Here is a 14,227-nt window from a genome sequence, read left to right as displayed (position 1 = left end):
TTGTGTTTTTTCCACTTGTCTTACTTGTCTCTCGTTAACAGTTCAGCGTTTCAATTACAATCAAATCCAAATTGGCTAAAAAGTACAAAAGGATTAAATGAAATGTCGATCGCGTTGAATCAATTTGATTGAGTTGAAAGAATCAGATCTTCTATGGTACAACATCCGTCGAGGAGTGATATCTTGGTGTTGACTGTCCTTGACCATTTAACTTCATGTGTTTGACATTGAAATCAGCATCATACCCATGTGAACTGCAAAATATTCTTACAAAATAAAAACCTACAGTACATGTATACAGTAATCAAACTTTCACCCATTTTTAGACCACCGTTTTAGGCCAGTGTTTTTTCCACTTGTCTTACTTGTCTCAAGTTAACAGTTCAGCATTTCAATTACAATCAAATCCAAATTGGCTAAAAAGTACATAGGACTAAATGAAATGTCGATCGTGTTGAATCAATTTGATTGAGTTGAAAGAATCAGATCTTCTATGGTACAACATCCGTCGAGGAGTGATATCTTGGTGTTGACTGTCCTTGACCATTTAACTTCATGTGTTTGACATTGGAATCAGCATCATACCCATGTGAACTGCAAAATATTCTTACAAAATAAAAACCTACAGTACATGTATACAGTAATCAAACTTTCACCCATTTTTAGGCCAGCCGTAGGCTGAGCCTATTACTATACAAATGGAGTGAATATAAATGACATGGTTTCCAGAGCAAAGGCTCTTTTACTGTGCAACTGAGCATATATTCATACAAATTATTCATTAAAGCATTATCCATTCTCCAAACTCTACGTAGCTGAATTTTGAAAGGGGGCCTCGTTAAAATTTGTATGAGCTTTTTCGCGAATATCTGATCGCAAAAATATTGGTTTTGAAAAGCCAATCAGAAAGCAAAGACTCCTCTATGATTGGCTTAGCCGCAGAAATCAGCAGGTGTTCACGTGAACCCGCGGTATTGTCTACCGTTTTACTTACGGGTTTTATTTTAAGATCTAAAACTCTATTTCAAGAGCGATTTCTGTGAAAGCTTTAGTTGATTTGGTTTTTGGGAGGAATATTTTTATTAGCACTACGGAAAATATCATTGACCATCGTGCAAAGTCCGGGAAAAATAGCTTATTCTTAAACCGGATAGATGACCTTGATATGCTAATTAGCCATGTGCTCAAACTACAAATTCAATCAAATTTTATTCCGCAAAAAAAATATCAAATCCAATTCAATTTTACTTTATTGAACACATAAAAACATCAAATCCAATTCAATTTTGTTTTATTGAGCAAATTTCAAAAAATCTAATTCTATTCCGCATTAAAATTAATAAGACCAAGGGAAAAGATTTATCTGAGGTATTTGTTCCTGCCAGATCCAGTCGCTGTCTGTGCTACTTTTGTATTCTACGATTGCATTGTGTAAATTATTAGATATTGACTCTGAGCTGGGAGTGTATTTTGACAAATTTAACCCACAGAATGCATCATCATTTGCCATTTTATGAAAAGCTGACAGGCTGGCCATAGTGCCCCTTGGGGCTCTTGTTGTTCAGCCAATTATGACACAATTGGTGGCCATCTTGGTATCATCAGTACTCATTCGTAGGTGGAAAAAGTACTTCCACATTATATTGATACCTAAGCATATTTTCTTACCACAATTAATTGGAAAGTTGTAGCTCATAACGGGTTCTATGATTGTAGTGAGTTTCAAGGTCATTGGTTTTTGTTTATGGTCACCAGGGGGCATTGAACAATCCAATAACTTAGTATTTCTATATTATTTTTGTACCTATTCATATTTTGTTACCACAATCAATTGAAAAGTTATAGCTCATGACATGTTTAATGATAAAAAGTAGAATAGCTTAGTATTTCCTTATTATATTGGTACCTAGACATATTTTGTTACCATGATCAATTGCAAAGTTGTAGCTCATAACAGTTGTAGCTCATGTTGTATGAATCAAGTGAGTTTCGCGGTCATTGGGCTTTGCATATGGTCACCAGGGACATTGAATAACTAGAATAACTTAGTATTTCCCTATTATTTTGGTAACTAGGCATAGTTTGTTACCGCAATCAATTACAAAATCGTAGCTGATGTTCTATGATTGTGGTGAAAACACAACATGGCTACTAATTGAACGGGGCCAAATTTCCGATGTTTACGGCTCGACAGTGCCTTTATAACGTGGATTTATCAAAATTCCCATGCAGTATCTGGAGATTGAAGTGAGCTGAAGGATATCATACGGATTGTATCGGCAACAGCTGTAAGGTAAGGAAGCCTTTACACTTTTAACAAAAACTGTGTTGAAAAGGGAAAAAAGAAATCACGCAAATCTCAATAGGGTTTTCTCTGAAGAAACAGAAAACCCTTATTCTTTTGTTTTACCTTTTAAAATATACTGTGATCAACAGCTGATATAGGCTGTTTCAAGATGGCGATGTTTGCAGTACACTTACGCACAGGCAGCCTCTCTCTTGAAAATCCCACAAATATCGACTTTTTAAAAGTGTTTTTTTTTCTGAATCTAGGAATAGACTTTACATTGATGATTTTCTCAGTATTATATTCATTATAAGTTATACATCTGCTTTAACATGTATTGAATAATGTTTCTGTATCGGAGTAAGGAAACGTTCCTTGAACGTTTGATAATACGTTTCTTGAATGATTTTTTGAAAACGTTTTCGAAAGGATAAAATCATAACTTTATATTTTCAAACGCCAAGTTTCCGGTGTAAAATGATATTAGAATGCATAAAACTGTGTTATTGTGATTCTTTAATGATAGGTATCATTTAAACAGATAGCTACAATTTCAATACTATTTAAAAAATTTTGTTGTTTATTGGGGGGAAAATATCATTGTTACGTATGCCGAGAACCATGTTGTATCATCAATCAGTTGACAATTTATTGTAAATTCCATCAGTTCGTCCGTGTTCTAAGATACGTTTTCACTTTAAGATACCCTGCCCGCCTCATGCGCATTCTTGAGGTGGTAGCAGCCCTGTACACACTAGCAGAAAGTGCCAAAATTGTTGTATTAAATGGGTTTTTGTATCCAAATCTTGATTGATATAAATATCTTAGCTCGGACATGATGGAAAACATCAGAATGAACTAGTTTCGTCTTTTTAACAGAATCGTATTAATGCGGTTTAACAATACCCATAGCCTAGGCTAAATCGTTTGTCAGAAAAACGGTTTTCATTTTCAGCATAAATGAAAATTGTACTAACACAAATTGACCTTAAGTCTCTGGTCCTTCCGATCAACATTGTCAAAGAACATTTGCCGGCAGATATTATACATTAACCACTTTTTATACTTACCACAGTATAATCTACCTATGGTCTAAGGCCCATGGAACTCTTGTTTAAAAGATACCATGCAGGAATTTACAGACTGTTGGACTACACTCATTTGACTTTGTGCAAACATGTTACAAATGTTGGTACAAATGATGATATATGGACTTTATAGATGACTATTTTGAAGATTCTTTTATCCTGTTATATTTTCCCATTTGAAATAAAATTGGTTATACTTTCAAGCTGTTTTGTTTAAATTTACCATCTTGCTTTGACAGCTAATCCTTGTCTCCTTGTCCTTAACAAATCATTGATTTGGGAACTAAGCAAGCTGGAACCTATCTATACAAGGTATTGAATTCTCCTCGTGATAACTTTTGGAAGAATGGAAATGGCTTTGGTGGAAGAAAAAAGAAACATTTAAGAATTAAAGAATTTTCAATATGTTACAATTTTTTCAACTAACAATGAAATAACACACAATGGCCTGCTTCAGATAAATTGGCAGTCATCAAGGCAGAACTGCAACACAGTTGGAGTCGCGTTATTTGAGTGGGTGACAAAGTTGATAATGTATTCAGTAGTTGCAGCCCAAGTCTGATCCAATCAACTCAGATAACCGTTCAACTTCAACTTCGATTTTTGTTGAAATATTTTTTGTGACACTTACATGATAGTAACTTTTTTGCTAGTGATAAGACTCCCCGTACGTTAGAAATTTCCCTTAATACAGAACTTGGAAAATTACTTCAATGGTTCAGAGCTAAGAGACTATCAGTTGATGTGAGCAAGACCCAATTTATGAATTTTGGTCCTTGATCTCAAATTGATATGAATCTCTACCTAGATAATAAACAAATTGAACATATTGATCATGTAAAATTCTTAGGTGTAATTTTTGACTGTAGATTGTCATGGAAAGAACATTCTACCTCAGAAGTAACGTAGCAGTTGGGACCAGACAATTTATACGTTATAACCAAAATACGGTATACGTATTTACCGTAGAAACTCGTGTAGGGCCATGATATGCCTATATGTAAATGTTGTCATGGAAACTATCGATATTTCAGACATGACATGTGTGTGCACGTACAGTAGTAGGGCTATTGCACTGTATCTAAACTTTCGTGTTTAACTTATATTTTTTTTTTCTCATTTTTTATGGACTTTTGCTTTAGCGAAGTCCATTTTGTTATCGCATATGAAACTTTCTTCCTTTGGTACAAAATAACCTCCAAACGAGGCTTAGTTTCTCTTCAGAACTTTTAAAACATTCAATGCAGTAATAAAAGCTCCAACCCTATTGAATTTCAACGGAATGCGTTGCTTATTTATCAATTTAGTTATTTATTTGTTGTTAATACTACATTTTGTTTCGGAAAAACACATGCCCTTTCACGCGTATTCATGCTTCACGCACATGGCTGGCAAATATACTCGCTGCTTTGTGGTGTATTGATCTGTGCATGTATATAAAAAGCGCGCCTCGCGTGTGACCTAGTAATTCTGGAAACTGCAAATGATTCAATTGCCAGGGTTTGTCACGGCTGGCCCTGGAAAGCAGTGAATATAGAAGGGCAGTAAAATTGAGAAAGAGGGGAGTGAATCTTGGAAATTGTTCAATTTACGAAAATAAATTGTCTAACAAACTTTGTACACAGTGTATAGAAATCGTCACACCATGAACGTGGAGAATGTCTATTTGAGTCAGTGAGGAAATCCCACTACCATGTATATTCATGATGAATCGGCATGCAGTTGTGTGTGATGGAGATCGTATCAAAAGACAAATTTTCATGAAAACTTCTGGATTCAAACAAGGGGGGACATCTTAGGCTTTTTGATAACTTGAAGCACAGATTATCTGAAATTCTGCCAGAAACTTCATGCCGAAGATAGGTATGCGTTTCCATTCATAATTTGAAAAAATACATTTTTTTCTTGATATTTTCCGTCCTTATTTTCAATCTAATTGTCTGTACAGTGTTGCCAGACTTCCGGAAATAGCCGGAGTTCCGGAAATCGAAACTTTCAAAAAAAAATCCGGAAATTTTCTTCTCCGTACTGCGCGAAAATGCCGTTAATTTTTATTAGAACGGCCACCCATACGCATTCGCTGTGATGATTGCACCACCACCAATCGTCATGACGACGCCGCGCAGCTCTGCGGTCGAGCGGCTTTTGTGTAAGTATACAGAGTAGTGCTTATAACTTTATTGATTTTATACTCGAATGTGTATTGTAAAATTTTGTAGTTCAATAAACTTCTGTACTGTAACCACGACTTGACTTGCTGATGCGCCGCGCTTGTATTAGATCATCTTTATCAGAGCATTCATAGGTACGTCCCTTCAAGTTACACATCTATGATCATCTATATAGGCTTAGGCCTAAACTATCTATGATCCGTCCTTTTTTGAATGTTCCATTTTTTTTATTTTCAATAGGCCCGTATGCGATAGTTCCCCGGAAAATGAGTTGCATAATATTCACGGATAAATTGATTATTAACGAAATTTTAAATATTTCCTTGCCAACTAAGCGCTCAAGCGCTCTGATCTTGAATTTGTGAGCGTTCATCGGCGCATTTGAACTGCAATAATTCAGGACTCGACCCGTAATGCGTGAGAAGATGCTGATCGTCAATGAATGAGGATGTGCCACATTGGAAATACCTTCCAGAATATAATAAGTTGTTCATGGGTTCACTATCGCTCCAAGTGCTCGGAAAACGCTTCTAATTTCTGAAATTTTCTTGGGGGGGACCCCCAAACCCCCCGAAATGGCTTCGCGCCTTCGGCGCTTGGAAGTTTGTGTATGTCAATAAATACTTCCGGATATAGCAAAGCTAGGTGCTGGCAACACTGTCTGTAAAAAGTCAGTCTTCCATCATTTGAATTCAATTCAATAGTTTTCACTATTTTTCATTTGTTCTGCTTATAATCTCTGATCTAGACTACCAATGTTTAATTTTGATGCTGATTAAACATACAAACCTAAATCATGTAAATTTAGGGAAGTTCATATTAAGATTTTCATATCTTGTTGATTTTTTGCGATACGTTATATACTAGGGTAATTACGTTGATTTGACTTATTGGGATCAATTTATATGGTATAAGTGATCTACGTCATAAAAAATATGGTATATATGAGGTTTTTTAAGGCCTAATAGAAGGAAATTGGCACCTGGGAAATGATATGATAAAAGTGAATCTACAGTAAATCCAACGACATAACATCCGAGGTAGACTGTATAAGAATCTTGAATAGGTTAAAGGGTTGTTTTCCTCCGCAGAACTATTGAAAAATATTAATTTATGTTTCGTACACAGTCACCTACATACAATTTGCTTATATAATATGGGGAAATGCATGTATCTCTCACATTCAACCGCAATGTAACTTGCAGAAATGGGCTATCCGCATAATTTCGTGCTCAGGATGGCTGGCACAAACATCACCGATTTTCAAGTATGGAATTCTTAAATTAACTAATGTACATTACTTCTAATTGCTAAACTTTTTTCTCACGACTTATGCCCTTATGAAAATAAAGTGGACTTTAAGTCTACTTGAAAGTACACTCAAAAAGTACACTTGAAAGTGCACTGAATTGGAACAATGTTCGCTTTTTTTAAAGTATACTTTAAGCAAACTTCTAGTGAAGTGAACTCAATAAGTGTATTTCTCTGCACAGATAAAAGTCTTGGAAACCCCAAAGGAACTTGGATACCCAATTTCATTTATGTTATTATTATTTATCACACTTATTTGGAATTTGAATATGACTTTTCATATTGTTCAGCTTCTTCCTCCGTGAATGCTACTCTTTTCAGCATTTGGGAATTGTGCTTTTACATAATCTGAAATAACAAAAAATGACATTGGAGTTAGTTAGTTATGGGTTTTGAATTTTAATTGAGTCTAGAGAGCGGGTCGTATCAGAGAGCCACAAACCTTTTATGGACACCATTTTAAAAAGGCTTGTAACTTAAATCCTTTTAAACCTTAGCCACCTGCAAATTCTTACAATTGATTTTACATAGTGTCTTAACCTTGAGTGGTATTATTTTATGTCATAATATACAGGGTAATGTGGATGAATTTCTGTAAAAGGAAATAGGTCAGGGCCTCCTGATTTTGATTATTTGCAGATCTGTAGCAACATGTGCTAATAAAATGATTCCCTAATCACGGATATCAGTCTGTTTGATTTAGGTTGTCAATGAAAATAAGGCACCTGTAAAATTCAAATACCACAAAGTACTTACTCTTAATTTCTTGCATTTTGTTTGTTGGATGAGAAGCCTTTATTGAATGACCACTCCCATTAAACACATGCTTTCTAAATATTTGGTGCCAAATACAGCAATCATTAAATCGCCCATAAACTCTCTGTTTTACAATATCAATGCTAAACATTGCTGTTGTCTAGACTCACAACTATTTATCGAAAAGTGCATTTAAGTATGAACATGTTCTAGTGATTTGGATATTGTCGGAGCCATCCTTTTCATTTACTCATGATATAAACAACGAACGATCAAACGCGTGGCAGCAGTCTTATTTTGTCATTAGTCAAAGCAGGAAATGGGCCTCAGGTGCTCCGAAAACCCCATGAATTTTTCTAAGGGGCTTTGCACCTTTGGTCTTCACGACTGCTTACCTGGCCAGCAGTAGTTAGCCTAATATTTTTATTTCTTACATTTCTTATATAATGAAATATGTGTTTTCCTGTTCTGAAAAATATATATGTCCTTTGTAGCCTATTTATCCAAATTAACCGTGGACAGACATCAACCTAAAGCACAACATAAATAAATATTTTGTACCATTCCAGGTTTTGGAAGAAAATGTTAGACTTCAATGTCAAATATCTGCAGCTCATGATTCCCAACGGATATTAACAGAAGAGGTAAAGATAAACATATGGGGCCAAATTCATGTGGTATGTAGTCATCGTTTTACGGGGCTTCTATTTGTCCTATTCTTATGATTTTTAGGTCATAGTGGAGCTGATATGTTAGGGGGAGTATCTGTCTTCGTCGGTCCATCCGTCCGTCAACTTTTTTGCTTCAAGTTGCTACTAGTGCTACCATTTTTCAAACTTGGCATGAAGCTAATATGGGCCAAGCGCTAAAAAAGTTTCCAAAAGAGCCATTTCCTCAATTCAACCTTTAAGGGCACTGTACAGGTGGCACTTATACCGCCGTTTTATAGGCTTTTTCCTAATATGACCTCTAGGGTGCGCTGTACAGGTTGAAGCTTAGTATGTAGATACTTTGGGTCAAGGGCTAAAAAGTTATAGAGCTTTTTTCCGGATTGGAACACTAGGACACGCTGTGACAGGTGGTCCTTATAAAATCTTATCAGCGGAGCTGTATCAGCCGAGAGGCTGCTCATTTAACCCTTTAACCAGCAAGTGTTTTAATGTACTTTCGCTTTAGCGAAGTCCATTTTGTTATTGCATGTGAAACTTTCTTCCTTTGGTACAAAATAACTTCCAAATGAGGCTTAGTTTCTCTTCGGAACTTTTAAAACATTCAATGCAGTAATAAAAGCTCTAACCCTATTGAATTTCATCGGAATCCGTTGCTTATTTATGAATGTAGTTATGTATTTGTTGTTGGAACTACATTTCCTTTCGGAAGAACACATCCCCTTTTACGTATATTCATGCTTCACACACGCGCTCGTTACAGACTATGATGTATTGGTCTGTTGGCCTAGTTAAAGTTTTCCTGGAAACTGCAAATGATTCAATTGCCAGGGCTCGTCGCGGCTGGCCGTGAAAAGAAGTGAATTCTATAGAAGGGCAGTAAAATTGGGAACTTGGAATTTGTTCAATTTATGAAAATTAATTGTCTAACAAACTTCGTACACAGTATATAGAAATCGTCACACCATGAACGTGTAGTGTGTTTATCTGAGTCATTGGGGAAAACCGGCTACCATGTATTTCATGATGAATCATCATGCAGTTGTGTGCGATGAAGATCATATCAATAGACAGATTTTCATGAAAATTTCTGGATTCAATGAAGGGGGACATTTTTTTGATTACTTGGTGCATGGATCCTCTGAAATTCTGCCGTAGATTGGTAGGCCTATGCGTTTCCATTCATAATTCGAAAAAGGCATTTTTTTCTTGATATTTTCCGTCCTTATTTTCCATCTAATTGTCTATAAAATGTCAGTCTTCTCCCATCATTTGAATTCAATCCAATAGTTTTCACCAGTTTTCATTTGTTCTGCTTATAATCTCTAATCTAGTGTATCAATGTTTAATTTTGATGCTGATTAAACATACACTCATGTAAATTTAGGAAAGTCCATATTAAGAATTTCGTTTCATGTTCAGGCTGTGACCAATTTTGCACCATGCGAGGGGAATCGTGATAACAGATAGTAGATAGTAGATATTAGGGATAACCCCATAATAGTATTTATTCTATAAAAGCTCTTTTCACTAGCGTTTGAATGATAACAAGTTTGAAAACTTTGGGGGGTTACCCTCAGGGTCTGAACCCTTGGTTTGTGACCCCCAAGGTCATCCAGATTGTGGGGCCAGCCATAATTGGCACTATCATCGGATTCATCCAAAGACAAATCATCATCAGAATCTTTTATTACTTTGGCGCAAATATCAATGAACTCGCTAGAGAGCGTCTTAATTGGACATGATTGCTGGCAATCTTCTCAACTTCAGAAATCTGATCCACATGACACTTGGTTTTCAAACGTCCTACTACATGCATGTATGATATATCACTTTCCTGCCTTGTTAAACATTGTTGGCTGCGTGGTGTTGTCATCTGCTCCCAGGAAAATGAGTTAGAATGCTTCACAGAGATCAATACTTGACTATTCTATTCACTATAGCTGGTCATATCATTCATTAGCGACCAATTCCCAGTTAAAGGGTTAAAACTCTGATGCAAACACCGGGCGGTGACAATCGTTGAACCTTCAGATTTTGCGAGTCGTGACCGGCTCACAGTGGGTAAACAAATAGACTTGTATGCTATCTCATTGAATTTCAATGAAGCTATATAGCTTGTGTGTATACCTGGTAGCCTTGGCATTACCAGTCAGCCACATTTGTTTGAATTTGGTTTATAAAAATTTTGAAAATAGAGGAGGAATTTCCCTTTATTAGGGTTTTCTGTTGTTTCACAGAAAACCCTCTTGTAATCGTCGGGATTATTATTTATCCGCTTAATTTTTAACCAAAAGTGTATCTTCACTCAGATTCGATTACTAGTCAGTAATAAACACTCTAATCAATGTGGTGAGCGTTATTGCGCTCTGACTACGTGTGCTAGAATATTCATGGGCTTGTATGCTTGTAAGCCCATATTGCTATCACATGGATTGACAACTTGCTTGGGGAGTCGATGACTTTTGTTAGAAACTCACTTGGGCTCTGATATTTACACACATTTAATGCCGCGATAAAATCTAGGTTCCTTTCATATATTGGCTATATCGGTTGTCGTTTTCATTGTTTTGTGTTTTGTTAAATCGTTTTTGTTATTTCAGCAGCGCAGACCAACCTTGGTTGAGTGTGCGTGATCAGTCTTGAAATTGGTATTCATGCGCCGCATCCATTCTTTATTGACAATTAAAATTTCACGATAAAACATTTACTTTCACGTTTTTAAAAAATTCTTTTAATTTTCTTTTACTTTCATTGGGTGCTTGCATTAGCGGCCATTTGAAAAATCTCTGTATGAACATTTATATTTTTCAGTTTAAATATCTAAAACTTAAAAACCGCTTTTCTGTAAAATAAATTCTGAATTGAATTGAAGACTGGTTCCCTGTCTCCAAAGCGCTTATGGGTGGTAGTCTATGTTGGCAATAAACTTTATCGGATGATCGTAGTGGATTGTCACCTGAAGTCACTCGAGTTAGTCACGTTTTTTCTTTCAGTTGTAAATGTTTCTATGCAAAATCATTTCAACATAATCTGATAAGTAATCTAGCAATTATCAACATGATGATAGATTCCGTTAAGACACTACAATATTCAAATAACAACTATCCAAAAGCTTGCACTAACTTGGTCCACGTCTACAATAAAACCATTCCGATTCCCGGTCGCCGTGTGTAACATTTCATGTAGTGATGTAAGACAACACCGATCTCTTAGCTCTTTAAAAAGTAATCAGTTCAAAGTTCAATTAATTCTACTACAGAGATACAAAACCACCAAGCCAGCTTTCAGTACAACCATGTCAGCAAGCCCATTTTTAGAATTTCTTTCTTGTTTTAAATGTATACGTCGAATTAATCCCACGACAAAAATACAGACACCAAACTAGATTAAGGATTCACCATTCGCTTATTACTAGTTCCTAAATTCATAATTTTACCTAATGACCTTGAGATTGGTCTCTGCGTCAGTCAAAGAGAGGATTGCTCCAAGAATATTCAATCAGGGAAAGTGAAATCAGCTCTGTCTACTAAACACATTGAACATTGTTAAGTGATAGCAATCTGAAAGCGATCTGAAAACAACGATTATATACCTCGAAGAAAATGCCAGTACTGACTAGAATGGAGTGGTGGATCAGAGGAGGCTATAAATCATCTGCATAAACGAAGTGACCTTGGCATATGATACGTACAGAACATTCAGCCGCAGGCCCTCAAATTTGGGTTATGTATTGCATCGTTCTCACTCGCTTGACAGAAACGACTTCGTCATATACCTCAATACTCGACATGTGCCAGTCATCCTGTGGACAGATTCAGTTACAGCGGTCATAAAGAAACCATATTGCCATTTTATGGACCTTTTCTATTCAACTTAGTTGCATGAAGTGTCTTCAGTCGTTTCATGGATGCAATCTCGATAGAGCCTGTTCATCAACTATCCGATTGGACATATTTATTGAACATGTTTGTATGGAAGCCCTAAAACGACATTAAGAATTACGTTTTAATAATTTACCACTAAATTTTGGGTCGTAAGAGGTCAAGGTGGTGGACTTTCCGTGAATAACAATAACATTGCCACGTGGTGGCTTACAGACCGCACTGTAATGTGACAGATCGGTTGTATTTTTGCCGAATGCTTCCTCAACTTAATTTTTAACGATGATGGATAACTGCAGCTTAAATGCCGTCTTAATTGTTAAAAACTAAGACTTGTTCATTTGTTGTATCCACCCCTATGTGGAGTCCAATTAAGCTTTTTATTGGCATAGCGAGCCTATGTCAACGGTCTGGCTGATCGATAATCATTCGTATGCTTGATACACTACGCTCAAAGCTATTTTTAGCACTCTCAAAATTTTTTCTCAAAAAGTAATTTCACTACTAATGGGCGAATTGAGCGGATTAAGCAAAGATATATTTTGTAATTGATTTTTCTTTATTGTGCGTGAAGTGGGTTTAATAGTTTTTGAGAAATTTACCAAAAAGTTTCAAAAATTTGATTTATTTGGGCACGCTTTTTTTGCAGCATCGTTAACTGTCCAAAGTAACACATGTGAAAATTCAATGCTATTTGCGTCGGAAGAACTTCATACCAGTCCGACGCTTTGTTCAGTAGTTATGGGCTTTTAAAGACGAAACCCCCAAAATCTTGGTTATTTATAATTTGTGTTGACCCGGTTTTGACTTCCATCATGACATCATAAAATTGAACGAGGTGGATCAGCTGGTGCGCGTTATTTCACAAACAAAATGGCAGCACGATTGAATAGGTTGATATTCATCATTTCTAGCGCGAATACTGATATTCAAGGCGTATGATATAACGATTTATTGTGTGCGATGTGTTCAATAATTCATCTAGTTTTGATATCCCGTGCGTAAGGTAACATTGCATCAAGATATCTGACGAAAATGTGGTTTCAAAATGCGGAAAATTTACTTCCGTGTTTGCCACACGGCCAATTTACTGATAGCATCGAATTTTTTGAGATGAGTCTGATATTTACATGACTGGAATATCATCATTGAAGTTCTTTCATTAAGGTTCGCATTAGTGATCCGTTTTGTAGCCTAATTATTGGTATTAGATAGTTAACTGCGGCACAGTGGAGCATTCACGTTGAAAACAGTCGTGTACAGTCGCGTAGGCAATTTAGCCTTATACTCTCGTGTTCACTGCGTGTTTGTATCAGTTATAGAGTACGCATGCCCCGGTACAGGTCGCACGTAACAACGATTTGTCTGAGTGAAGATGTAAGCTACATGAAGCAGTCCTATCATGAAATCATTGAAAATCATGTCAAGAACTTGGGAGCCTGATTGTTCCGTATGATAATGAAAAACCTCCGATGAAAACCAGGATCTCACCAAGTTTGTACCGTATCTTATCGGGTCACTCATAATTTAAGTTTTTTCGATTTATGTCATTCAAGGGATGTATTTAAATTATGAACATTTGTTCAGAAAAAAGGCCCATATCAATTTTTCGAAGATTTCATTCTTGTTAAAAGTCAGTTATCATTAGAAGTTAACACTAACCAAAATTGAGTCCTTTTTTATATATTTTTTTCTTGTTTATTTTCAATGAAATGAATTTTTGCATACCGGTAGCCTACATGATAGATTTTTTACTTTATACCAGTTTGGCGAGCCACTGGACCATTGGTCCTTTATCTGAGTCCGTGAACCCATTTCCAACTTTGTATCGTCTGAGATCATCATGCCCATGGCCATAACAGGACAGTGTCAGTGTAAATTTATTTTATTAATGAATCTGGGACTTTTGTATGCAGGATGGATCTCTATATAGTATCAAAAGGAACTTTTAATCATTATTCTGAATCATCATGCCCTTTGACTTCTCTAAGTCTCATTATTTGCTCTTTATTGTAATAAAAAAAGCATACGGAACTCCGTCAATTTTTTTATTCATATATAA

The 14,227-nt window shown here is 36.0% G+C and overlaps 1 protein-coding gene across 1 annotated transcript in view; it reads left to right on the top strand.

Moving 5' to 3' along the window:
- Window positions 1-14,227, top strand: part of LOC141901205 (trafficking kinesin-binding protein 1-like) — a 284,033-nt gene that overhangs the window by 203,298 nt on the left and 66,508 nt on the right. The window contains exon 10 of the mRNA XM_074788317.1: window positions 8,183-8,257. Within this exon, the coding sequence (XP_074644418.1) occupies window positions 8,183-8,257 (75 nt within the window). The remainder of the gene's footprint in view (window positions 1-8,182; window positions 8,258-14,227) is intronic.

Source organism: Tubulanus polymorphus, chromosome 1, assembly GCF_964204645.1.
Source record: "Tubulanus polymorphus chromosome 1, tnTubPoly1.2, whole genome shotgun sequence".
Classification (NCBI taxonomy): domain Eukaryota; kingdom Metazoa; phylum Nemertea; class Palaeonemertea; order Tubulaniformes; family Tubulanidae; genus Tubulanus; species Tubulanus polymorphus.
Note: the sequence above shows the minus strand (reverse complement) of the source record. Positions and strands in the feature narration are given on the sequence as shown.